Consider the following 27357-nt stretch of genomic DNA (forward strand, 5'->3'; position numbering starts at 1 on the left):
ACCAGAGAGAGAGCCCAGCATACTACTCTGTTGGTCCTACATCTTGATCTCTCCCTACTCTTCCCGAGTCCTCCTTGTCTCCTAGTCCCACCTATCTTGCTTTCCTATTGTCCAACAGGACTTTATTCATTAACCAATAAGAGAAACATATTTACAGAATGACATCTCCCACTAGGTAAGGGCCTATGCAGCCATATTTTGGAATTAACCCCAGATGGATATGGGCAGGCACCCATCCATCATCTCTAAGGCAGCTTGATTTTTCTTCTTTCTGGTAGCCAAGAATAAAGCAGATTTCCCAGCAAGTCTTCACCTTCTCTGAATTTTCAAAATTCAGTCCCCAATCATCTGTATTTTTCTATCTAATTTGAAAAATTTTTTTCTATTAATACAGGTTGGACTTGTCCTCAGTGAGGGCACCAGAAATGGCTTCCTTGCATTATGGTTTGCCTTCATTTGATTGTATTGCCTAAGGTGTATGTGAATAGATGTCACTAAATCAAATTCTTTCTATTAAGTCACACTAGGTCCTACCTTCCCTTCTCCTAGAGATCTTGTGCCATCAAGATGAGTACACTGAGGCCCTTTTCCCTCTCCTCCACTGGCCCCCCTTAGCTGCCCCTTCCTGTCAACTCTGCTCTTTATAAAACTCAAGGTTCATACTTAAATTAGACCCTTATTCTCATAATAAAAACTTAATTTCCCATCAGCCACTTTTAAAAGATGGCTTGCCTATAGCAGGACCAATATTATATGTGAATAAACTACCTCAAGAAACAAATATTCTTTCTTTAAATAAATTTATTTACTTGTTTGTTTGTTTGTTTGTTTGTTTTATATCCTGGCTGCAGTTTCCCCTCTCTCCTCTCCTCCCAGTCCAATCCCCCACCCCCATCACATCCTCCTCTGTTTCCATCCCCCAATCCACTCCTCCTCCATTTCCGCTTAGGAAATGTCAAGTCTCCCCTAAGTATCAACAAAACATCAAGTGTGGGTCAGACTAAGCAACTAAGCACCTCCCCATGTATTAATGCTGGGCATAGCCTCTTATACCTCACCTCAAGAACATGGCCATGGAGGGCATTTATCTATAAATGAGTGGTTGCATTTATGAAAGCCCTTACTGGGGAATAGCTTGCCCCATCTATAATGCAATTTCACTGTGTTCACAGGCTTTGGAAAGGTGACAACCTATTATGAGTCATGTGGAGCACTGGCAAGTGGTGTATGCTTGGGAAAGTTATGAAACCATTCTGAACCTACACTGTACAGTGCAGCATAGCATTGCTAGCCTTTCCCCATTCCGTTGTCTTGAAAGCTACTTTATGATAGTCAGTGACAGCACACTAATACCTTTTAGCCCACACTGTTTTCCACCTGTGTGCACAGCATCTAGGACCTCACAGAATTTCTAAAAGCCACTGTTGTGGTAAGTTACATGACTTAGAAATGACCCTGTTGTCAGATCCAAAGGATACCTTCCCCCAGATGGCAGGCTCACTAACTCAAAATTGAGTATAGGCTCAGCTCAGCCTGTTCTATAGGAGGACTTCCAGCAGTTCAATAAAGGTCAGCATTCTTCAGGATTTTGTGAAGCCAGTTCCTGTCTGCCAAAAGGAAACATTACCCTTACCTCTGGCAAAAAAGACATAGCTCTCCAATTAACATATATGTGTAATGCTTTTCAGCATATCAACGTCCATGCTAGGCACTAGGCTCCCTCAGACTCTACTCAGGAGAATGTTTCAAAGTCCACACTAGCATCCTAGCTCTTCTCTCTTCTTTCTCTACCCTAAACTCCCTCCAGCTCACAGGCTTCCCTTCCCAAGCCACTCATCTCTCTTATAACCTGGCTATTCTCACTCTGCTCTCTCTATCTCCATCCCCAGCTATCCTCCATCCTCTCACAGATAGCCGTGGCCATATCCACTCTGCTGGCTATGTTTAGTCTACTTCTTTCTCTCTTCACTCTGGACTCTTCCACTTGCCTCTGAATGTTCTCTGTCTCATATCTACAACTAAAGCTTCCCATACCATGGAGTAGTCATGTTGACAGTTTCTTTACTCCATCCCACTCACATACATCTTCAAACCAGAAACATTCAAAGGAACCGTGTCTTAGTTTTCTATTTTTGTGAAAAAGGGTGGCTAAAAGCACTTGGGGAGGAAGGGAGTTATCATGAAGGGAAGTCAGGATAGGAATTCAAGGCAGGAACCTAGCAAGAACTGAAGCAAAGGCCATGGAGTAATGCTATTTACTGGCTTGTTCCTCATGCCTTGCTCAGTCTGCTTTCTTATGCACCCCAGGATTACTACTCTAGTGGGTGAGATTTCCCCCCCATCACTAAACAAGAAAATGCCCTCACAGACATGCCTATAGGCAGTCTGATGGAGGCATTTGTCTCAATTGAGGTTCTTCTTCATAGATAACTCTAAACAAGTCAGGTTGACTAAAACTAACCAGAACACTACACTGAAATACCTCCTAGCCAGGCAGAGCCTATGTCTCTCCAGTGGGTGCAGTGTGTTACTCCCTAAGCAGGTGACCTCTTAGTGATCTCCAGGGACAGAGTAAAGAAATTTGACAGTAAGACATAAGGTCAAGCAATCAAAAAGCAAATACTCCTGAGCTCAGCCCATGCCTGGTGACAATACTGACACCTCCAGACCACAAAGCCATGAGAGGCAATGAGGAGGCTGGCAGTGTTAGTTGGACCTCAGTGTGTGAATACAGAGCTAAAGGCATCCTCTTCTAATTACAGCAAAGTCTATAAAACTAGCCATTTTATTCATGTTAAGCTATTCATTCATATCACTCAGCAATATTAAACACCTTTACCATTATATGGATCTAGAATTTTTCACCATCTCCAACAGAAACTCTATAGCCATTAGCAGTTGCTCTCCATTCCTCCCACTCCAGCCCCCAGTGCCCACCCCTCTGCTTCCTCTCTGTATGTATTTATCCCTCCTGCCCATTTCCTATTAGTGTACTCATACACTTGTTCCTTGTCTCTTGACTATTTCTCCCCCTTCAGGAAGCTGGGGTAAGGATAGGTTTGGAGAATCATTGCCTGCCATGTTCTTGGTGGAATACTTGGCCACTTTTAAGAAGTGCTTCCTTCCTCCTCAGTTTAGGTTCTTTGCCTCCATTTGAGTGCTTTCTCTCTCTGTGTGTACATTTCTTTCTTTTTAATGGAAAAGTAATTTAATAGACAAATAAATACATTTCTCAGATCATAAGCCAATAATCCATTACATATATTAGCACAGCACGATGGCTGCCATTTGTGCTATCAGTGCACGTGTGCAGTTCCAGCCACTAAATAATGTCACTGTCACTTCTGCACAAACCTGTAAGACTGCTTGTCCCCTGAGAACAGGACGTGGCTGGTCTTGCTTGGCACTGTCTCCTCCATTAAACAATAACCAGCACATAGTAAGGACTCAGTAAATATTTGTTGAGCAAGTGAATGCATGTAATGATGAAAAGATAGAGAAATAATAAGTTACCTGGTAGTTTACCCTAGCAGGATTCCTGCCCTGAAGTCCTCTAACAATACACAGAGGGCTGAGTAATGCCCCTCCACAGCCTCTGATTCCAGCACTGTTCTTAACAGAGAGGAGGAACTGTTAACAAGCAAGAGATTGCTGTCCAGCAGGTAGTTAGGGTTAGGGTTAGGGTTAGGGTTAGGGCTAGGGTTAGGGTTAGGACTAGGGTTAGGGTATCCAACTGTAGCACAAGGGCATTTGTTTGTTTGTTTGTTTTTGTCTATTTGTTTGAGAGAGAGAGATTTGGTATTGAAACTCAAATCTGTCTCCCCCTCTACCAGTAGCCAAGGAATTTAAGCTGGGAGAGATAAGGGGAGACAGAAAGCTGGTAGATTATCATCAGAACTCAGAGGAATAGTCTGCAACAGGTACATGGAACCAGACAGAACTTGTGAATAGCTTGTGTTTTGTTGGGGTTCTCTAGAGGTGCAGAACCCATAGGATGAATTTGTATTTTTAAATGGATTCTTTAGTCTGAGTAATTCAACAGTACTGCCTTTGCCCTGAGAGACAGTAGCTAATCATCTACAAGGCTCCAGAGCCCCAGTGTGTGCTGATGGCCTGGAAAATTACTGGATAGCCTCTGGTCTTCAGTCTGTGTTGGACGGCTAAAGGAGCGGGGCTCTGATGTCAACAAAGGATGGTGGTGGTGGCAGTGGCAGCAGCAACAGAAGTATGGATAAACTTGGAAACCAGGTAGATAACTCACCATTAAGCCTCAAAGACAACCAGGCAAAAATCTTCCTCCCTGGGATCTCCCTATGAGGCCACATTCAGGATGGGTATAAGAAAATTCAGTAATGTAACCAAGAAGATCTCTCAGAGGCATGCCCACCCGCTAATCTAATGGAGTTAATCCTCTAGGGGGTGTTCTGAATTCTGAAGGGTTTGTCCTAGGTCCTGCTAAACTGACAATATTAACTTTCCAAACTGTGTTGTTCACTTCCTTTCATTTCTCTGGTCCACTCCGCAACAGTTGACAGAACCCTTCGTTTCTGATTGAGGACATGCTGTTCTCCATATTCAGATTCTGTTCACTTGAGTATCTTGGTTCTATGAGGCTCTCATAGTCCTGTCCTAAGGTTCTGTGCTGTGTCCTGAAACAGCTGGAAAGCTGTGTGGGAGCAGGGAGCAGGGAAGTTGTTACCTGATGGCTTCAACTCACCATCATAGAGGGTGTATCTAATCTGCAGTTCAGGGTACCTAAGAACACAAAGTCATAACATCACTTTTCTGTGTGTGATTGCTTCTTTTCTTACTCTCCTCCTTCTCCTCTTTCTTCTCCTTTTTCTATAACTGGGTGAGCGATTCTAAAACTTTGTAGATGATAACATTGTTTCCCAATATCAAAATGTTTGACACACCTGGGATTTTTCCTCTTCTATAATACAACTCATCCTGGGCATTCCAGAACACCAAAACTAACTAGTTAATTCCATGTCTGTTAATATCAACATGTCCATTACAAGCAGTTCACACTGTCACAGTGTGACAGCTTATAGGAAATATCAATCCTCTGCCTTTAGAAGATAGCCTTGGAAGAGGAGTGGCTGACCTAGAACACTCACTCTGAACACAAAATCATGCCTGAAACTACCAGGATGGCTTAGATTGTGCTCTCTAAAGTCATCTCAATAACCAAGTATGTAACTTGATGTTTTATCAAAGACAACCACTGATTACTTGACAATTACTTGACATATTATGGTACCTCTCTAAATGACACCTCTATGTGTTAGGCTGGAATTATCATTATAAAAATATCCATGACCTCCACATCCCCAACTTCCAGCCAGAAGCTGGTACTTGTAGAAGTCCAAGAACCAGACAAAGTGATTCCAGCCAAAACCCCATGCTTACAAAAGCCCACTCGAAACATTGGACACTTAGTTCCAGATTCCAAAGTAACCACTGGACTCAGAACATACCTACCAGACCCCTAACCTGGGCAATACTCCAATACCTTTTCAAGCATGTTACTGCCTCCCACCACTCATATACAAAAAGCCCCTGACCCAGTCCAGCCACAAGACTTCATGAACCTTGTCTGGAGCAACTAATCCCTAGACAAATCTGCCTTTTTCTTTTCAATTTGCCTCAGTTGGGTTTATTGCAAGGGTGGAGATGACGTTCACTATGGTCTAGATCTTTCCCTCATTTATCTGAAAATTCCTTGTGCTTCAGTTTACTGTTTGTATTCATTTCATTTCTATAGCTGTGATAAACACCATGACCAAAAGCAACTTTGGGAAGAAAAGGGTTTATTTTAGCTTATATTTATGGATCACATTCCACAATGGAAGAAAGCCAACCACACAAGAATGCTGCTCATTTGCTTGCTCTTCATGGCTTACTCGGCTTGTTTTCTTATACCACCCAAAAACCACCTGCCAAGAAAAGGTCCTTCCTGCAGTAAACTGGGATCTTCCATGGTAATTACTAATAAAGATAATGTTCCCACATGCATGCCATAGGCCAATCTGATGTAGGCAATTCCTCAATTGAGGTTCTCTGGTGACTCTAGTTTGTGTCAAGAAAACAAAACTTAATTAGCACACCTTCGCATAAATTGCTTTCTGGAATTCTAGTAGTCAGTATTCTTGAAATACACATTAAAACTACTCTGAGATTCTATCTCACCCTAGTCAGAATGGCTTTCATTAAAAAAAAAAAAATCAAATGACAATGAATCTGGCACTGATAGTGGAAGGGTAAACTTGCAAAATCACTTTGGGAATCAGTCTGAAGGCTCCTCTACAAGTTAGAAGTAGAAGTATTATACATCTTAGGGTATGCCACTCATGGGCATGCACCCTAAAGAATCTGTACCATACACTATACCTATACAGACACTATTGCTTCCATGTTCATTGCAGCCCTATTCACAACAGACAATGGAATCAACTCAGATTTCTATAAACTGACAAGCAAATAATGAAAATGTACAAATACATAATGGCATTCTATTCATCTATAAAGAAAAATGAAATTTGCAGAAAAATAAATAGAACTAGAAATATAAATATGTTGATCTAAGTAAACCCACCCAGAAAGAGAAAGTCAGCATGTTTTCTCTAGTATGCAGACCCTATCTCTGACTCTTTAATTGTATGTACTTCACTCAAAGGACCTTGGGAAACAAAGAAACTAAAAGGGGGACAATTGAAGGCTTGGTTTAAGGCAAGGCAGTACCACATAGGTTAAATGAGGGTGGCATTCAGCAGACAGGCATGTTTCCATTTCTCGGGATCTCATGGACTCTTTGAACTGCAGGTACAATTAGCCAGAGTCCTGAAATCAAAGATTCAATAAACTATGAATCAAAAGTGCTTTTAGCTCCATCTGTAATAAATGTGATTGGCTTCTCTATTGTTTTGATTTTCTAGGCAAAACAGTGTAACAATTAACACCACTGTTATTATACAATGCTATTGTAAGTAGTAGAGGCCCTTTAAAGCATGGGAGGACATATATAAGTTATATATGGCCATTCTAAATAGAAGATGTGAGCACCTGTGAATTTGGGTACCCACAGAAGTCCTGGAAATTGGAGCTGTCTACTCTTTCTCTTTCTAGTCTGGCCTTTGGAAGTGATCATACATAATTCTCATCCTGTGCAGTGCTGCTGTTCACCCAGGCTGTGTGCCTATGTAACTGTAGGATTCACTATGGAAACCTTAAACATTCAAAATGAGAAATTGTTTTTAATATGTAGTTGAAATATAGGAACTGAACAAATGGTAAAATGCAGGATTCTTGGTTACTCCTTGGTCTCATTAAATTATTTATTTGGAAATTTTCAAGCCACTTTACCACGGCCCTCTCTTCTCTTTAGGAAGTTGTGAGTTTGAGAGAATTTTGTTTTCCTTCTTCTTTTCACAATCTTAAACATTAAATTTTTCAAGGTGTATTTTTGTACACATCTCTTTCATAGCCTAAATTTCATATTTAATATTGGTCCTTTCCAGTGTATTGTAACCAGATAGAGGCAATAAATGCCAAAAGAAAGTAAAACCTTGGCTATTACATGTCTGGGGTCAGTTTGATCCCCCAGTGCACCATTTTTTTCTGCAACCATCATTTCATAGTTCAGCTATGTCCTTAAACTTTTTCAGTTTACTTATTTTTTGTTATTTCCCATGCCCATATTTAATCATGCTATGTAATATATATGTCAAATCATTGGGTAGATAGTTTTGACATTTTTTTGAAAGACTATTTTTTTTATTTTATATAACCAAGTCCATTTAAATGAAAACAAACATTTATAGACAATATTTGGGAATTTGGGCGTCGTTCTTTCCAAACTACTTCCTGCTGGTAAGGGGCGCTGTCATGGGGGATTCGAAGAAAATTCAGAAATCCTGGCTGTAGTCTGTCAGGCTGCTTTGTCCAGCTGTTTTGAATGTAGGATCACCTGGTACTCTGTTTCAGGTGGTCTGGCTTGATCAAACCACATTAGTCTGGAAGGAATCCACATCTTTTCATTTTGACATTTTTTATACCAAGGTTACACTCCTGCATATTCCTTCCTACTTCCTTTGTACCCACCATATACATGACCACATCTGATTTTCCATCACTGTTTTGCTTCACTTGCATTTACAGAATGCAATGGGGTTTTGCTTAGGTTTGTGCCTTTCTAGTCAAGCTGCTATTAGAGGAAATATCTGAGTAATGTGAGCTCACAAACACAAAGTGTTGAAGACACATCTGGGACCCTGTCTCATTAGTAGGTTTGGGTCTGTTGCACTTGTCTGCCAATACCTATCTGCCAATATTCTGAAATCTTTCCAGTTCCTAATGCTGATTTAGATAAATGCTTTTCTAATCCAAATGAAAACTTGTGGTATTGAATGTGACCATGAAAATGAGCACTGATGTATGTGCCCCATTTGGAAGAAACCTAGACAGACTTGGTTAGAATTAGGCAGACAGTGAGGTACAATTAGGTTCTACTTTCCATAACCACACCATAAAAATGTCAAACCCCACTCTTCTAGGAATCCCAGAATGTAAGTGATATTGAGTGTTAGAATTGAATTGGCATCATTGGTTTTCAATCAAACGTGATTTTGTGTGATGAGAAGAGTGAGAGATGATAACAAAATAGGCCTTACTCTTAAAGTTTTCATAATGAGGATCATGAAAGGGTCATTTATCAGTCCCCTAGACCTTTAGAGTCACATATAAGCCCCAGGGTGTTCTTGCAAGATAGGACTCATGTTAGACTATTTGAAGAGACCTGGAGTGCTGCAATGACCCAGTCATGAGTTTTGGTAAACTGACCATTATAGCTTTCTTAGTGATACTTGAGATCAGAGAACTGGCATTTGGTGACCCAGAGAATACTGCTAACTCACAAGAGGTGCTGAACCTTCCTTGAGTAAAGCTGGATTATTATCTGAAACCTAACTTATGACATGGCTGATTGGTAGGACTCAACCCCCACCATATCTATGAAGTATAGGTGACTCAGAACTTCCTAGACTCTTTGTTTCAGGCAGTCAGTCTCAAAATTTCCCTCAGAAATGTCATTCAAGGCATGTGGACTCTGGGTATTTCTCCAGCTAGAGATTTCCTTTCTTCACATCCTTCTCCCAAACCTTTGTGTGGGCCTACATTCACCATGGTCGGGCTCTCGCCCCTCAGGCCACAGAACTCTTCTGATCTGTCAGGTTTACACCATGCATCATTCAATCAACAAATATGAATCTAGCTACTTCTACCAGAATTATATAGTAATAACCTCCAAATTATATTTTGTATGAATTAATATTATTTCCTCAAAGTCATTGTAAGCTTCTAGAAGGTGGGACTCTGCCTCCTTAAATCCTGTATCTTGTTTGGCATCCTACCAGAATCTCGGTGGCATTTAATGTCTCTCATAAAATGATTCTCTACAAAAGTAGCCATTAGTTACCTTCCTTGTTGAGTACGCTCAAAATATGGCCCAACATACATGCATTTTTAGGTGTATCTGTTGTATGAAGGTAGCACATCATATGGCACTTCATATTACATATATTTCTAGATCTAAAGACTAACATTGTCCTTTTCCTGATGGGCATTGGAGAGGCTGGTTTGGTACAGAGATAGCTTTACACACACACACACACACACACACACACACACACCTCAAGAAAACCTTAAAACATTCATTTATTCTCTTAGCTCTTTGAGATGCTAATGTGTCTAATCAATTCACAGCCAACAACTGGAATCCCTTCCCATTTAAGAGCTTTGTCTGACCAAGAAGCAAAAAAGTAATTAAACCATCTAGGGTTCTTTTTACTCTGAAAAACTGAGAAGTCTGTACTTTCTTTAAAGCAGAACAGGTGTTGAAACCTGGATGTCTGAGAAAATTGGTGGAGGTCTGAAGTAGCAAGTGAAAATGATGCCACTAATGGTGTTGATGATGGGTGGAAAGGAGATTGCTAACAATTTAGTGTACTGTTCTTAACTCCAGTCAAGCATTTACCAAAAGAATTAAATGGGTTGAACTTTGAAAATCTCAATCAAATCTTGAAAGTGACTGTATTTTGCAGGTGGAAAAGAAGGGAAAGAGAGAGAAAGTGCTTAAAAACAGTCTCCATCCTGGCACACCTCTCTAATACAGTGCTTTTAAAGCAATGCTGGGAGCTTTAAGAATATCTGCTGTGGTACATTCTTCTCTGAATTGCAAAAATTTTCACAAGAAATTATTTCGTTTCATCTAGAGTCCCTCAATCCTTGGTCATGCCAAGGAGCTTCAAGGAGGGAGGATAACCTTTTGTAAAGGGGCCTTTGTCATTATGCACAGGAAAAACCATCAAGACACATCCTATCTGTCCTGTTTGTTTCACACCATCCTTCCTGTTTTCCCTGCAGCTACCTCATCCCTGAACTCCCAACTGCAACAGCTCCAGCAGCTCCAGCTCCAGCAGCAGCAGCAACAACAGCAACAACTGCCTACTCCAACCAGTCAGCACCCACAGCCAGCCTCACAGGCACCCTCACAGTCTCAGCAGCAACAGTCCCAGCCCACCCCGCCCCACCAGCCACTACCTGCCTCACAGCAGCCACCGGCTCCCTCAGCTCAGCTCCAGCAGGCTACTCAGTCTCAACAACATCAACCCCACTCCCACCCCCAGAGCCAGAATCAGTCATCTCCAAGCCAACCGAGCTCAAGTCCCCCTCAGAAACCCAGCCCATCTCCAGGACATAGCCTTCCATCACCGCTCACGCCGCCCAACCCTCTACAGGTATGCTTTTCATTCTCCTCAAGAGTATGGACTTTCCCCCGGTGTTGTACAGTCCCCAAAGGCAGAAGGCCAGCAAGACATAGCACCACATTTTGCAGCATCCAATTCAAATTGATCTCTTAGACTTAGGGAAGAGGAAGCAAATGGCAGGCAGCTGGGGATGCATGTAAACGAAACAAATAGAAGTCCATTGATGCTGCCCTCCGAAGGATAAATGTTATGTCTTTCTTTCGGTGAGAGGACAGCACTGTAAGTGCACTTGTAGCCTGTAATAACTCCATTTTATGATACTTTTTGAAGGCTGCAAAGATAGCATCCAATTAAAATTATTACTAGCACAGTTTTGTAGCCCCGTGGAGAACTGCATCTCCTGTCCACGAGGCCTGGTGGTTATTTCTCTGTATTATGAATACAACAGTGTCTTACCTTCAGTACTTTCTTCTCTTTTGTTTTTATTTTTATAAATACTCTCTGGGGTTAGGAGGGCAAAGAAATTTAGCCCCAGTCTTAAGTCCCAGATTCCAACCATTACTCCACAGACTAACAAGTACTTTAAATTTATGTCCAGAATCTCAGCAAATGTGCATTTTGATATAAATTAAAGCAGTTGTGTATTTACTTTATTAATGTGAGACTGAAGAATAAATAGAGACTTCATGTTAATCATGAAAGCTTATCTTTAACCCACTATCACTGAAGAGGAAGGAAAAGGAACATTCAGGGCTATGTAACTTTAACTTCAGACCAATTAGCTACAAAACAGAGTGACTGGGATGCCAGTGCAGGAGGCATAGGCTACCTGTTTTTCAGCTTACATGAGACATATTCCTCCATTTGATTCCAAAAGGTCAAGGTATTCCTAAGTATGATGACAACCAAATGAACAGTTCATCCATTCACTTCAATGCCAATTAGCCCACCAACCTTTCTTAGAAGAGCCTTGATCCATCTTCCCCAACCCAAGGGTGATACTAGTAATGGCACTTATGGCTGTTAAACAGGAGAACAAACAAGATCAAATAGATAACCACACAGACTAAAGGCAGGTAGATTAGGAATTTAGCAGTTCATTATTGACTTTACTTGATGTCCCATTGCTTTGTCTCTTTGAACTTACTTTCTTGGAGTGGCCCAAAGTTTACCTAGAAATACAAACATTTGATTGAAGTATGATTGTGACTGGACAAGTGGTTAAAGGTTACTTTCACTTTGAGCACATTCCTAAGTTAGAGCTAAGACTTATTTTTTCACAAATCTTACAAGGGCTAGACAACCTAACAATTTTGACAAGATACTGACATCTGATGGGAGAGTAGATATAATCAAATGCACAACTGTACTGCTCAAGCAGCCTCAGTGATGTTAGCATCCAAAATGCATCTCTGTCCTCCCAGAGACAGAGTGTAATACTTTTGAAGTACAGTTAAAGTAGACGGACCTAGATACCAAGTGAATAGGTGACTTTTAAACTCTAGAAGCACACACTGCAGGACAGAAACAACTTGTTTTAATTTGACTCACAGTTTTGGTGAGTTGCAGTCCATCATATCAGAGAGGGCATGGGGAACAGCTCAGTCTGTAGCAGCAGTGTGTGGCAGCGCCTGTTCACAATTGTAACCAAGAAACAGAGACCAAAGCAGAAACCAGTCAGGGACTGACTTTAAAAGCCTTATCCCCAGGGATGGATTTCTGCCAGCCACACCCCATCTAGCTTCCCCAAATACCCCCAAGGGAGTAAACTTCAAACAGGAATTTTTGAGAGATGGTTCAGGTCCAAGCCTTGACAACATGTGATTAAACATTTCTGCCCTGCTCTCAGGGTACACCAAAATAGATTAAATTACCAAAGAAACGTCATCCTGACTTGAGAGGTAGCATGACCTGCATCTGCCCAAGTTGTTGGTTAATCCAGATTTGTTTCCCATTTAGTAAGAGCCAGCTTGGAGCCAGTGTTCACAGAACACTGACAACACCTGAGGACTTCTAAGCCTTCTCCCAACTGCTGTGGAAATACTGGATGTTTAGTTTTGTTTCATTTTTCAGTAAAGGCATGCTCAAAGCCACATTGTTTCTTGACAGCTCTGATAAAATATTATTTTTTGTTGGAAATTTTGCTTCTAAACTTAATATATTTATGATGTTTAAGTACAGACTAGATATTACCATAGCACCTGTGGACCTGAATGAGAGACCACAAAGGGGATACCTTGCTGAAACTTTTAAAGCATTTCTGAGTAGACACAGAATTAAACTTGAATAATAAGTCTATGTCAACAAGAATAAAAGCAGCCTCCCCTCACTTCAGGCACGTATAAAGGAAAAGGAGAATTTCATGATCTAAGTTTTTTTCCACCAACCCTCACTGCAGGGCTTTTGAGTTTGTAGATCATGGAAGTTTTGAACTTTAGAAAAAGAAAGCCTTTCTAAAGGCATTGCACAGACATTTAATTCTCAGAGGTAATCATCTTTATGAGCTAGAATAAAGTGATTTGTCTGAAAATTATTCAGGGAGTAGAGATCAACTAAATTTGTATGTGACGATGAAATTTCATTTTTAGGATTCTTTGTTTTCAGGTGGACTTTATCTTTCTACATTGTTAAAATCCATCTGAGAACTGTGCAACACGGATTATCAGGAAGCCAGTGCATCAGAAGGCCCATTTGTTTTGTATTTGACTCAAAAACATTTTGAAGGATAACAATTATTTCTAAAGTTGTATAGATGCTGTAATGTCTTCAGAAAAAAAAAAAGTTCTAAATGAAAGTAGGTTGTGAAGATATATTTGGGTGAGGTCGTTTTTCAAGATAGAGAAAAAAATGAGTAATGCTGGCAGGTAGCAACACCTAAAGAAAAAGTCTCCAAATAGCTCCTGTCAGGGTTTTCTGTAAAATTGCAGTATAATTTGATTTCACTTTTTCACTCAATTCCATGAAATGGATTGCATTTACAAAAGCAGATTGTTGTTTCAAGTCAGACAAGACTCTAAAGTGTTACCCCTGCAGAAAAGCTGGGGTAAGAGAAGAACTTTGTTCATTCATTTTGATCATCTGAGGCCAGGGAAGGGTGGTGTCTAGAGTGGAAAACAGAAGCTGAACCCAGCATGACTGTTTTCATTCTCCATTGAGACTCAAAGCCTACCCCACTCACAACTTCCTTCAGTCCCCAGAGGCTGAAGAGAAGTTCTAACAGGAGAGGGACTCACACAGGACCTCAGGAGCCAGGCAGTCAGGTGTCGGCAAAAATGCAAAATGCAGAAAAGTACATCTGGGGCTGAAGTTAGTCCTTGGATTCAGGGACAGTTTTCAGCCCATGTGCCTTCATTTGCTGTAACTCATCTGCATCAGAATAGGCAAAGAGCTGAAACAATAAATGGAAGTAACCTTTTAGATAGAGAGGATTTAATGTAATTATTCCTGGTAGAAAAAAAAAAACACACTCAAACTTTTAATTTGATATTAGTCGAATCTGGCAGAGATCCTATGAGAGCAAGAATGGGAAGACTCTTCCTGTCCAGTACTTGCAGACTGCTTTTCCTGGAGGTGACCTTCAAAGATCTACATTCACTGGAGACATCACAGCATTTTGGCCAATATCCTAATGAGCCTAAAGGGTCTGTCGGGGCCTGGCCGGAGCCCATTGTGCTGTACTGGAAGGCTGATGGTTGCTTTCTCATCCATCCCTCGTGCCTTTTGACAGGTTATTGTAACTCTCTGGATGTCATTTTTCCACATCTACCATTTCTAAGAATCCTTTCAAGCCCATGCACATGCGATCCAAACATTGGTAGAAGTCTGGGATTTTAGTGGCTACTGAAAACCTTATTTTCAGATTTTCTGAGTATTCTTCAAGGTCAGGTGAATTTCTTCCCACTCAGCTGGATAGCAAAGTGGAAAGAGAGTGGAAGACAAACATAAGTGGGATAATGATAGCAGAAGAAGGTTTTAGCTTAGCCAGAGAGCACAAATTAAACTCAAGTTTGTATCCTCAGAGAGTCGCTGCTATGTGCTCTCATCGCAGATTGTTTTGGCACACCTGTGCATTAGAGGAGCTTAAGGAACCAAACGCTGCATTTAACCTAGGCCTTCTCCCAACCATCTTGCATAGCAGGAAGCAGGATAATCTTGTCCTTTTCTTGTTGTACTGCATGTTTTAATAAACAACAGAGGGAAGACAGGGAGATGAAACAGGAGCAAAAAAAAAAAAAAAAAAAAAGCCCACCTATTTGTGCTTGTATGAGAAATGAGCGGCCCGATCACCTCCTTGGAGATGCAGGTGCTCGGAAGAGGATGTAAGGTGCATTTTCACATATAAGCATTTGCTGACATGCATGTCTAGTAACAGCTTAGCCAAGAAATGGATCAAAATCCCACATCTGCTACACAGGAGCAAGGCCTTCTGACCTTCTTGACAATAGTTTCCCACTGACACACTGCACTACAGTCAGTGTACATATGTAATGGGGAAGGGTCGTGTCATACCCCTTTTTGAAATAGAAAGTCCAAACCTTGAGGAGGAGTTAAAGTTACTTCCACTATTTTTAAAGCAAATTTTCTTCAACCATGAGCCCCCTTCTCTGCACCATAAAAAAGGCCAAACACTTTCTCCCTTCAGTAACTAGTATTGATCATTTAGCACAAGGCTCCTGGCTGTAGGATTTTTCATTCATAGAAGTAAATCCTTCTGAGATACTTTCATTTCCTTTTGAGTTTTACATTAGAAATCAGTAACGCTGTGTGGTGTTGGTGGCCCACACATGTACACTAATAGTATACAAATTCCTTTGGCCATTATCAATTCTGACAGACCAGAGACATCTCTGCATTCACACAGGCAGTCACCTGCAGAAGTGAGACTAAGGTAAGACTATGTAGTTCTCATCTCAGCTGCAGAACTGAAGAGCACCCCCAAAATGCGCTAATTGAAAAAGTAATAGTATAATGCACTATTTTGAAAATTCAAATGGCAAAAACCCACGGTCAGTAAAATTTCAGGTTTTAAGCTCTCAGGCCAGGCTGAGTTATAGCCAATTCTAAAGCACAAGAGGAAAGCACAAGGCATACTGATACACTGGCCTGAACTTGAGATTTTTGTTCCCATGGTTAAAACACTGCTTTGCATCTTGACCGTCAATGCAATACCTATGCTTAGTGCTTCCTCATTATGTCTCCTATACCTCTTGCTACCAGAAGTGTTAATGATGTAGTCAGCAAAATTCTCCACAGCCAGTGGTATCCCATCTGTTGTAAGTTTCAGGATGCCTTACATCCTGCTTTCTGGGTGTACTGAAAAATGAACCAGATTTTGTATAGCAGCAACACAAAGGCTTGGGGGCTAATGGCTTTGAAATGGATAGGGTTTGTAATCTACCTTCCTCACTGCACATGACTAATAAACCAATCTTTTTTTATTGAAATGTTAGGATAATCAAATAACTCTTTTGGCTAACTGATTTTACTTAAAATTTTCTGAAATCAAGTAAATTTGGTAAAAAATGATAGTGGTGTCACCGTGTGGACAGTACTCTCTCACAATTATGGAGCCATGAGGACCTTTGCAAGGCAGGAGTTGGCATGGGCTGGAAAATATTTACTTTTGATCTAAAGAGCCAAAGAAAACTTGATTATCATGGATGAGAAAATCCAGCCGAACCCAAAGATTTACGGCAAAGATTAGATGTAACATGCTAATAGAGATGTTTTGTGTGCTATAAATTTGCTGAGCGAGCCTTCACTAGCTTAAAATTGTGAAAGAGTAAGACTTTCTGCTTACTCCACCATCCAGAAGCCTGAGGACTTTACCCATGATTCAGCCACTCAGAAAGAGGCCTGATGGGAAACAGGAATCCCTTTACCCAGCTGTATTAAGCACTGAATAAAATAAGCAAAATATATTTACCCATATACTCTGCAAAGGACAATTTTTCCTTTTATGAAAGAAAGTCTCCTTTAACAAAACCCTCAGTTCAACATAACTGACATTTCAAAGAATTTATTACAAAGCATTTGAGATCCGGGAGGAACAACAAAGTTTATATTGCTTTGAGAGTGGCAGGGGGAAAAATTAGTTTACCAAGAATATACTTATACACTGCAGTGATTCTTTGTCATTGTTTGGATTTACCATTCCACTGTACTGCTCTGTCAATTAGTCAGATCATGTGGAAGGAGGTTAACAAAGCTGGCAGCATGGCCTCACCACTCACTGCAGAAACGTACATCAAATAGTGATAGACAGAAAGTATGTATAAGGTAGAGTACTGGAAATTATTGTAGCTTTTGAATGTGATAAATTCTAAGTTATCAAATAAAACAGACCCCTTGTGATCATGACAATGGGGAAGATCCATGAGCTCAACACAGAGCCTGGCACCATGTACACCTTCTAGTCCCAGCATCATCTGTTAGACAGTAGCTGGTGAAGCAATCCCCAAATAAGTGCAAAATGCTCTGAAACCATTTTACCTTCACACTCATAAACGTATTATTTGGCTGATGCTCTTCTCCAAACAAGCAAAACTTAGCATTTATGTGAACTCAATATAATAGTCTAGTACTTTAACACCGTGTTATTCTTTATGTTTTAGCCTCATTTCCCACAAGTTTGAAGTAAATTTTCCGTGAGCTTTTTAAATTGACTCCCAAATCATAGACTCGCAAGTGAATATTCTCTAGATTGTAAAAACTAAAGTACTTTTATCAGTCTCTGCAAACATTTGGTAAGCACAAATGGTGTGCATTGCAACCCTGAGGAGGATCTGCAGATCACACTCTGGCACCTTAGAAAGTGTCTATTAGAAGCACACACTAGGATCAAATGCTGCCTCTGATGAACACTTGGGTCAAGTCAGCACATCCCACAGAGCCTCAGTTTCCCCTATGACTGGGGGGGGGTGATTAAATGAAATGGCTAATGGGAGAGCAACTAATATGGTTCCAAAGGACGGGGGATTTTCATTCACTGACTGTAGCTATTCTAATCTAGGGAGGAACATGGAGATGAACAGATGCATTTGAACAAAAGCAAACAATCTTGGGCTATAAAAGTGCATGTATAAATAGTGATGACACCTGAGCTTTATTGTGTGACCCTAAGTCAAAAGGATGAAGAGACTCCATAAAGGGGACTTTTACCAAAGGCTGTTGAGAATCTTCAAGGAGTGTAAGCCAGAAAGAAAGCAAATGCATGCATTTAATCCTAATGTTAATCAAAGGTCTCATTTTAACCCACAGAATCTCATTTTTAGCATCAATATTATTAAGAACCAACATAAGTTTACTTCCAACTTACCAATGTAGTTTCTAACATGTAAGTAAAGGGAGACATATGTCCTCACAAGCTCCCGTGCATACAGAACAATTTCAAGGAGCTGGTTCTCTGCTGGGCATTGGACTCAGGTTGTGTAGCTCAGTGGCAAGTGCCTTCATCAGCTAAGCCATCTTACCAGCTCAAAAAAATCTTTATAATATCAGTTCTTTCACTAACTTTAGGACATCAAGTAGTCAATCTCTTTGAAATTCAGGAGTGTTTTTATTACAATAATCGTTTAAATGAGATGATGTTTTAAACCTCTCTAGATGCACATTCTATTCATGAAATGCATAGCATGGTTTGAAGGCAAGGGGAAAAAATTACAGATGTATACCATAATCCATATACAAAACATTCAGGAAATATCCTGACATTGGTCTAATATTTATGGAGTGTTTTGAAACTTACATGTGTATTTTTATATTCATTATTTTATTCATGGCCTCGAGATCCAAAGTTCTAACCACTTATTAAATAGAAATATCTGTATATCTTACAGAATTAATTTCAACTTCACATTTTCTACACAACCCAAAAGAAACTAAACTTATCTACAAATCCAAAAATCTTGAGTTTAAAAAAAATAGAAGCAACTTTCTAAAAATCATTAAAAATGACTGAATTTGTATTCCAGTGCAGGTCTGACTTGAAATTGTCATCATTTATATTTTTCTACCTCTGCAATGTCTATTTTGGTTGTCAGTGAACTATATATTTGTGTGTTTTCCTTCTTTTTCACCATCTCCCATTGTTAAGACCTGAATTTGGTGAGTACAAAAGCAGAACTTAAAAGAGCACCATATTGAGAACACTGTCTCCAGAGTGTCTGCTGACCTAGCACAGCAAAGGTGCCTCTTGGAGTGGCTGCCTAGGGGAAAGGACAGTTCTCCTATCCTTGGCTACTCAGTGGCTGTCTGTGCGGCTACAGAAGAATACACAATGGAGGGAGTATTTGACATCTACCTGCTACTCACTCTGTTGAGTCTCAGAACTAGTGATGATGTCTGAAAGCCCAGTAGGGTTCCAGTCAATGCAACATTCCTAGCCCAGCACATTTTGTCTGAACTACAGTTCGACAATGATGAGCACAGTACCACTTAGTTTTCTGTAAGAGGAGATATTTAACTGACATTTAAAAAAAAGTAAAGTTAGGAATCCCTTCGTCTTCTCAGCTGGACTCTTCTCTCCAGAGTAGAGCCTCTGTCCTTGTATTGTCAGATGTCAATACGGGGCACTTCCAGCTTTTAAAGAGAACAAAAGAGTTTAAGATTTAGGATGAGAGAAGGTTGAAAAGAATCTCTTGCTTCTCCGAGGAAAGCTCTCCAGGCCATGATCTCTTAAGGTTTAAGATTAAATCTTCTTAATTAGGGGAAATACTTTCATATGCCTGCCTATGATCTTAAAAAGTGATGCTCCTTGCGAATTATGCACATGCAGTACTCTGCATTCAAATGGAGTTGCAAACCTAGGGCTAAAGCCAAGTGATTCTCAGAACTAACCTGTATAGGCAGAAAGTCAATGATGGCAGAGACCAAAGACTGTGTTTTTCCCATTTGGATCAGTGTAAGAATTACATGAGCCCCGTTTGAAATGTCTTCATAGCACAATTTACACACCATTCCAGCAGTCTTCCATGAGTCTCTTCTTATCATAAAAGAAGACTGCCCTATGACCGAATATGTTCTAGGCTTTTGGGACCTTGCAAGCCTGGCCACTGTTATCCTCTCTTGATTTGTTTAACTCCGCCTTCATAGACCCATAATCCTATAACTGTGTTTTGTCCTCAGTTCTCTTCTCTTTTTTAAAACAGAAATTGTTAGTCTCTTAGGTTGGGTCTCAGTACTGGCTGGACATTAGGAGCAATGAGTTTTTTGAATACTGATACATAGGTTCCACATAGAGCAGTGTTTCTCAACCTGTGGGCTGTGACCCCTTTGGGTCTACTATCAGATATTTACATTAGGATTCATATAGTAGCAAAATTACAGTTATGAAATAGTAACAAAATAATTTTATTGGGGGTCACCACAACATGAGAAACTGTATTAAAGGGTCTCAGCTTTAGGAAGGCTGAGAACCACTGACCTATAGGTTCTACATGAAGCCAGATTTTAACAGCTCTTAAACTCCCAAAACCTCCAAAGTGAAGAGAAAGTAAACAACCATTGATTGCCTTAATAATAGAGCCCAAATCATCCATTTCTAAAACAATGAACAAAATACTTTTTCTCAAAATGTTGGCTGCATGAGTTGGTCCTTAGTACTTCTAAGACAAAGAGATCTTAATTTTGATAAAGAATGTGCCAGTGTCACTTCCAGGGTCTTACCTCCCACCCCAGATGCATACTGAATCAGAGAATCTGTGGCTTATCATCTACCCAAGCCTGACCCAAACTCTACATGTGGGCTAATAACCTTCTATCTGCAGGGGGAAAGAATCCTAGTGATATGTATCTGACACCTAAAAAATTATAAGGAAAACAAAGAATCCATTTTTTATCTTTAGTACCCTTCTTAAAGAAACACTGAATGTATTAGATGTCTATCTGCTGCTAAGGGCTCTTCTAGATAAGGGCTTCATAAAATTTTCAACTTGAAAACCTCTTTTTGCCTGAGGAAGTTTTACATAATATTGGGTGTACTGATATATGAAATTTCTTTAAACCAAACATTTACTGAAAATAAATTACAAATTTGATACATGTATAATTTTACCCCTTATGAAGGACAAAAGAAAATTTGAGTACTCTAATGACAAATGTGCATGATCACTTTTAAAGAATGAAAGCTTCCTTTTGTATTTCTTTAGTGTGTGTGTCTGTGTATGTGCATGCACACACACATATGCATGTATAACCACCATGTACATGTGAAGGTCCAAGAACTATTTGTAGGATTTCCTTCCACCATGTGGATTCTAAGGATCAAAGTCAGTTTGTCAGCCTCAGCTGCAAGTACCTACTGAGCTATCTCTCCAGCCCCAAGAATGAAATGCTAGCCAAACACTTGATGTTGCAGGATGTAGAGCATCTTCAACAGTTTTCAGAGTTAATCAATATTTTGATTTTATCATCATCATCAGTGCTGAGGATATTACTTTACACAAATGTGAAATACAAAATTGAACTATGTTTAGAACTATTTCAGAAATTGATGGAAATTCTGTTCTAATTCCAAGCCAAAATTTATTTAATGATTATGATGAGTAATCATGGTTGTCAACTTGACACACCTGGGAAGAGGGAGCACCAGCTTAGGAACTGCTTCCATCAAATTGTCCTGTAGGCATGTCTATGAAATTATTTTCTCAATGTTAATTGATGTAGAAGGATTCAGTCTAAACTAGATAGTACCACCCATGAGCAGGCAACTTGGAATAAGAAAGCTGGCTGGGCAAGAACAGTAGACAGTAGATAGCAAGCCAGCAAGCAATGTTTCTCTATATCTTCTATATCAAAGCCCCTGCCTTGGCTTTCCTCAATAATAGACATAACCTGTAAGATGAAATAATCCCCATTGTTTTCAACTTGCTTTTGGTTACAGTGTTCATCAAAGAAAAAAAAAGCAAACCAGAACAGAAATTGTGCTGGAAGTAGGTATTTTGCAGTGATTAACCTGATAATGTTGATTTGGAGGACAATTGTGGGAATGAGAGGGATAGAAAATTTTTGGCTGAAAAAATTTTGACTGTTCAGAGATTAATGAGATATTGTTGTATGAGCTTGAAAGAAAAGGATGTTGAAACAAATTTAGATAGTGGAAACCTGGTCTGTGACGTTCCAGAGGGAAATACTCTATAGGAGCCATTCCTGTGATATATTTAAATTAAGAATCCATGCTTGTGGCGCCTTGAATGAGAATGATGCCAATAGGTTCATATCTTTGAATGCTTGGACTTCAGTTGGTGAAACTGGTTAGGAAGGATTAGGAGGTACAGACTTGTTGGTCAAGATATGTTACTGGTGTTGGCTTTGAGGTTGCAAAGTCCATGCTATTTCCAGGTGGTTCTCTTCATCTCTCTCTACCCTGAACTTGTAGACCAAGATTTGAGTTCTTACCTGCTGCTCCAGTATGCCATGCCAGCCTACCTACTGCCATGCTCCTCACTATAACGGTCATGGACTCTAACCTACTAAAACTATGAGCACCAGTACTTTACTGGGACAATGGATACTGGTCAACTGAGGCTAGAGATTGGCTATGATTAACAAAACATCAGTATGATCTATGTGTCATTAAGACAGTGAGGGGATGTTTCCTCAGGGTCAATGCACAAAAAACTGTGGTTCAGAGTAGGCCAAACCTGCATCTCAAGATGGAAGCTAAATTTAGCAGTATGTAGATCTGTAAAAAGATGCTGATTTTGAAGGCATTAATGGACCATGGAGAGCAACCACTGCTCTATGGCAGCATCGGGGTCCCTTCAGAAAGAAGGTGAAGCTCCAGTTGCAATGGAAACTCCAGAACATTAGAGATGTCAGACTGTGGGATAGTAGCAGATGTGGAATGGAACCTGTCTAAACCTACAAGATAAGCTGTGTATTTTATGATTGACAGAACTAGAGAAATGGTAACACCTAAGTATTTTGGAACACAGAAAACTCATGAATAAGATCCACTTATCAGACATTATTAACACTGTTGGATTTTAGTTTTAGTTTGAGTCTATTGTTTTTATGACCTTGTCCTTACCTTTTGAAATAAGAAGTATATAACTTGTTTTTTATTTCACAGGAGCCCACAAATAAGAGACCTGAGATATTTTAAAGAGACATTGAACCTTTAAGTGATGGAAATTTCAAAGACTTTGAAGTTCTACTCTATTTTATATTATAATATTAGCATGAGATCTCGGAAACAAAGGAGGGGAAAAAAGGTTATGGTTTCAAAATGATGGGTTTGTATGTCAAGTTGACAGGGGTGGACTTGTGACAGCTAATCCTAGTTGATTAAATTCTTAACTGAAGAATTTTCCCATCACACTGTTCTGTGGTCATATCTGTGGAGACATTTTCCTAATTGCTAATTGATGTAGGAGTCCCCAGCCCACTAAGTAGTGCCACCCCTGGGTGTGTGGTCCATTATTGTGTAAGAAAGCTGTCTGAGCAAAGGTAGGAAATATCAAACCAGTAAGCTACACTCCTCTGTGGTTTCTCCTTTAATCTCCTTTGTATCCTGTCTTACTTCTCTCAATGATGGATCATAGTGTGGAAGTGTAAGATGAAATAAACCCTCTCCTCCTTTGTCAGTGTGGTTTATCACAATAACAGAGAAAGAGAACTAAGAAGAATAATATTTTTATGAAACTTAAACAGCAATTTTAAATATATCTATCTCTCTATATCTGTCTGTCTCTGTCTCTCTCACTCTGTGTGTGGGGGACGGGTGTTGTGGGTATTGTAAACCGTTGGGTGATTGGGTCCACACCTGCACACACGAAGGCCAGAAAAAGATGTCAGGTTATCTTCCTCTATCCTTCTCCATCCTCTATTGATCTCTATCCTCTTCCTTTGAAGCAAGTTTTTTTCACTGAAGGAGAAGCTATCTGTTTTGCTAAATTGTATTGCTAACAATAGTAATAATAGTCTTCTCCCTCAGGTCCATGAGCTATCTACCCATAGGTTCTTGATCATATTTACAGTTTAAAGAATGGGTTCCATTTCCTGGAGTGGGACTTCAATTCAATCAAAAAGTGATTATTTATTCCCATAAAATTCATGCCATTATTGTACCAGTAAACATCTTTTCAGGCAGGCCTTTGCTGTAGCTCATGGGGTTCACACCTGGATAAGATTGATGGTAACTCTTCTTGCATAGTACCAGCTAGGTTCCTCCATTTTCTATGACTCAAGTATGTTGTATCTTTAGCAATGGGGCCTTACCCACAAGTTCTGGAAGGTAAATAATAGCATTGATAATACCTGTAATGTTTAGGGAATATGGAACATCAGTAGCCAACAACTAAAAAAGAGATAAGCCATTTGTGATACTAGGGTTTATATTTAGGATCCTATGTTGTCTAGTTGAGCTATTTTCCCTCATTATAGCATATCTCTGTTTAAACTTTTTGTCTGTGTGTGTGTGTGTGTGTGTGTGTGTGTGTGTATAGATATATGTAATGTATGATTTATATGTTGTTTTTCCAGGAAGTGTCTAGGTTTCCAAGTCCTTTTCAAAGGATATTTAATGTTATCGAGACCTTTCTACATTCCCTCTTCTACCCTTTTCACCCAGTTCTTACAACATTGGATCCTTCCCCTTCCATTTTTTCCTATTCCACCTTTATAACATTGTATTCTATTTCCCCTTCCTGGAGAGCTGCCCCCTCCATGGCTCTGGGATAGTTATCTAACCTCTGTATTTATGAACCACACATATCCAAAGCTCAGAAGCAACATCTCCATGTGAGGAAAAAAAAACTGCAATGTTTGTCTTTCTCAGTCTGGGCTACCTGACTAAGGATAATTGTTTTCTGTTCATCCATTTACCCACAAATTCCATAACTTCATATTTTAACAGCCAGGGAACATTCTACTGTGTTAAATGTACCACATTTACATTATTCACTCATCAGTGTGTGGCTATCTTAGCTGTTTTCATTTCCTGGCTGCTATGACTAAAGCAACAGTGAACACGGATGAACAAGTATCTCTGCAGTACAATAGGCAGACCTTTGGGAGTGTACTAAGGAATGTTGCAGCTGGATCTTGTACTAGCTGTATTTTCAGATTTGGGGGAACTCCACACAGATTTGTCTACTGGATATACCAGTTTGAACTCCCACAAACAGTGAATAAGTGTTCTATCTTTCCACACATCCTTGCTCACATTTGTTATAATTTGTTGTTTGTTTTGATTTTTTTTTTTTTACATTGGCTGTAAAGTGAAAACTCAAAGAACTTTTAATTGTGATTTACCTGATGGCTAAAGATGTTGAACATTTTTTAAGTGTTCCTCAGACATGGTGCTTCATCTTTTGAGAACTGTTTTGTTTCATGTCCCATTTCTAAATTGGCATATTTGTTTTCTTAGTGCTTAACCTTACTTAATTTTATTTTTAGCTCTTTTGTATTCCAGATACTAACCCTCTGTCAGATACATAGCTGGTAAAGATTTTATCCACACTGTAGTGTGCCTCCTTATTTGAGTGAGAGTAAACTTTGCTAAATAGCAGCCTTCCAGTTTCATATAGTCCCCTTTGTTGGTCTCAATGGATATGCTACAGGACCCTGTTCAAAAAGTCTCTTGCTGTGTCTGTAAGTTCAAGAATATTTGCTGCAATACCTTCTCTCAGATTCAATGGTCTAGTTTTATGTCGAGATCCTTGATGCATTCAGAGTTGAGTTTTATAAAAAGTGGAAAATATGGACAGAGTTTCCTTCTTCTACAAGCAGCCATCCAGTTTGACAAACACTATTTGTTGAAGATGATCCTTCCTCCAGTATTTATTGTTTGTCTTCTCATTAAAAAAAAAGTCTGTGGACTTAAGTCTGGGTCCTCAATTCTATTCATTGATCAGTATGTCTGTTATTATGTCTGTACCATGCTGTTTTATTACAAGGCTCTGTCTTACTCCTTAATATCAGGAACAGTGATAACTTCAACAATTCTCTTATTGCTCATGTTGCTTTAGTTATCTCAGTTTTCTTGTGTTTATGAAGTTTAAGATTATTTTTTCAATTTATGTAAAGAATTGTGCTGGCATTTTTATGGAGACTGCATTGAACCTATAGACTGATTTTGGTAGGATGACCAGTTCATGGTATCAATTCTACCAGTCCATGAACATAAGCTGTCTTCCATCTTTTTTATTATTATTCTTTAATTTTGTACTGCAACTCTTCTTGTCTCTTAGATTTTTTTAAAAGATTTATTTATTTATTATGTACACAGTGTTCTATATGCATGTATGCTTGCACACCAGAGGAAGGCATCAGATCTCATTAAAGATGGTTGTGAGCCACCATGTGATAGCTGGGAATTGAACTCAGGACCTCTGGAATTGCAGCCAATACTCTTAACTTCTGAGCCATCTCTCTAGCCCCTCACTTTCTTAGATTTATTCCAAAATATTTTGTGAATGGTATTGTTTCCCTGATTTCTTTCCAGATATGTTTGCCATTTGTGCATAGGAGAGCTACTTGCTTTTGTATGTTAATTTTGTATGTTGTTGCTTTGTTTAAAGAATTTATCAGGTGTCAGAGTTTTCTGGTATAGTATTTAGAGTTTTTAATGCATAAAGTCCACCATATGCAAATAAGGATACTTTGAGTTTTTCTTTTCTATTTGTATCTTCTTTATCTCGTTCACTTGTCTTATTGCTCTAGCTAAGACTTATGAACTATATATATATTTAACAATAATTGAGAAGTGGAATCCTTTGTCTTATTCCTGATATTAGTAGAAATGATTTGAATTACATTCCTTTTAGAATGATGTTGGCTGTGGGCTTGTTGTAAATTTCCTCCATTGTGTTGAGGTATGTTTACTGTATTTCTAGTTTCCCATGATTTTTACTGTGACTGGATGTTGGATTTTGTCAAAGACTCTGCCTATATAAAATGAGATAGGTATATGGTGTCTGTCCTTGAGTCTCTTTATGTGGTGCATTACATTTATGTATTAAGTGTTGTTTTTATTATTCTGAACCATTCTTACTTTTGTGAGATGAAGCTGACTTCATCATGGTGGAAAATCTTTTTAATGTGTTCTTGAATTTGGTTTCCAAGTAGTTTTTAGAAAATCTTGTGTCTATGTTCATCTAAGCTATTATCCTATAATTTTCTTTTTTTGTCTGGTTTTAGTATCAGGGTAATATTATATCTATAAAAAGAATTTGGAAATCTCTCTTCAGTATCTAGTCTATGAAATAATCTCAGCTGTACTGATGTTAGTTCTTTAATTTTTTGAAGATAGAATTCTGTGCTGAATCAATCTTGCCTTAAGCTTTTCTTGGGAGCAAGATCTGTTGTTTTTCTTAATTTTTTCATACAATATATTTTGATCATGTTTCCCCTCCCAAACCATTACCAGATTCTCTTTACTTCCATACCCACCAGACTTCATACTCATTATCTTCTCCTCTCTCTCTCTCTTTCTATCTCTTTTTTCTCTCTGTGCCTCTGTCTCTCTTTCTCCCTTCCCACCCCTCTCAAAACAAAAACAAAACATGAAAACAAAAATTTACTAATATGAACAAACATCAAAATAAAACTCAATAAAAAATATGCCTGCATAAGCAATATATCTGTT

General features: G+C 39.3%; 1 protein-coding gene across 1 annotated transcript in view; it reads left to right on the plus strand.

The window, feature by feature from the left end:
- Nucleotides 1-3277: 3277 nt before the first annotated feature.
- The window catches only part of LOC127229616 (POU domain, class 6, transcription factor 2), a 123030-nt gene continuing 98950 nt past the window's right edge, over nt 3278-27357 (plus strand). The window contains exons 1-2 of the mRNA XM_051194691.1: nt 3278-3356; nt 10423-10796. Coding sequence (XP_051050648.1) covers nt 3278-3356; nt 10423-10796 — 453 coding nt within the window. The remainder of the gene's footprint in view (nt 3357-10422; nt 10797-27357) is intronic.

This window comes from Phodopus roborovskii, unplaced genomic scaffold (assembly GCF_943737965.1).
Source record: "Phodopus roborovskii unplaced genomic scaffold, PHOROB, whole genome shotgun sequence".
Taxonomy (NCBI): Eukaryota; Metazoa; Chordata; class Mammalia; order Rodentia; family Cricetidae; genus Phodopus; species Phodopus roborovskii.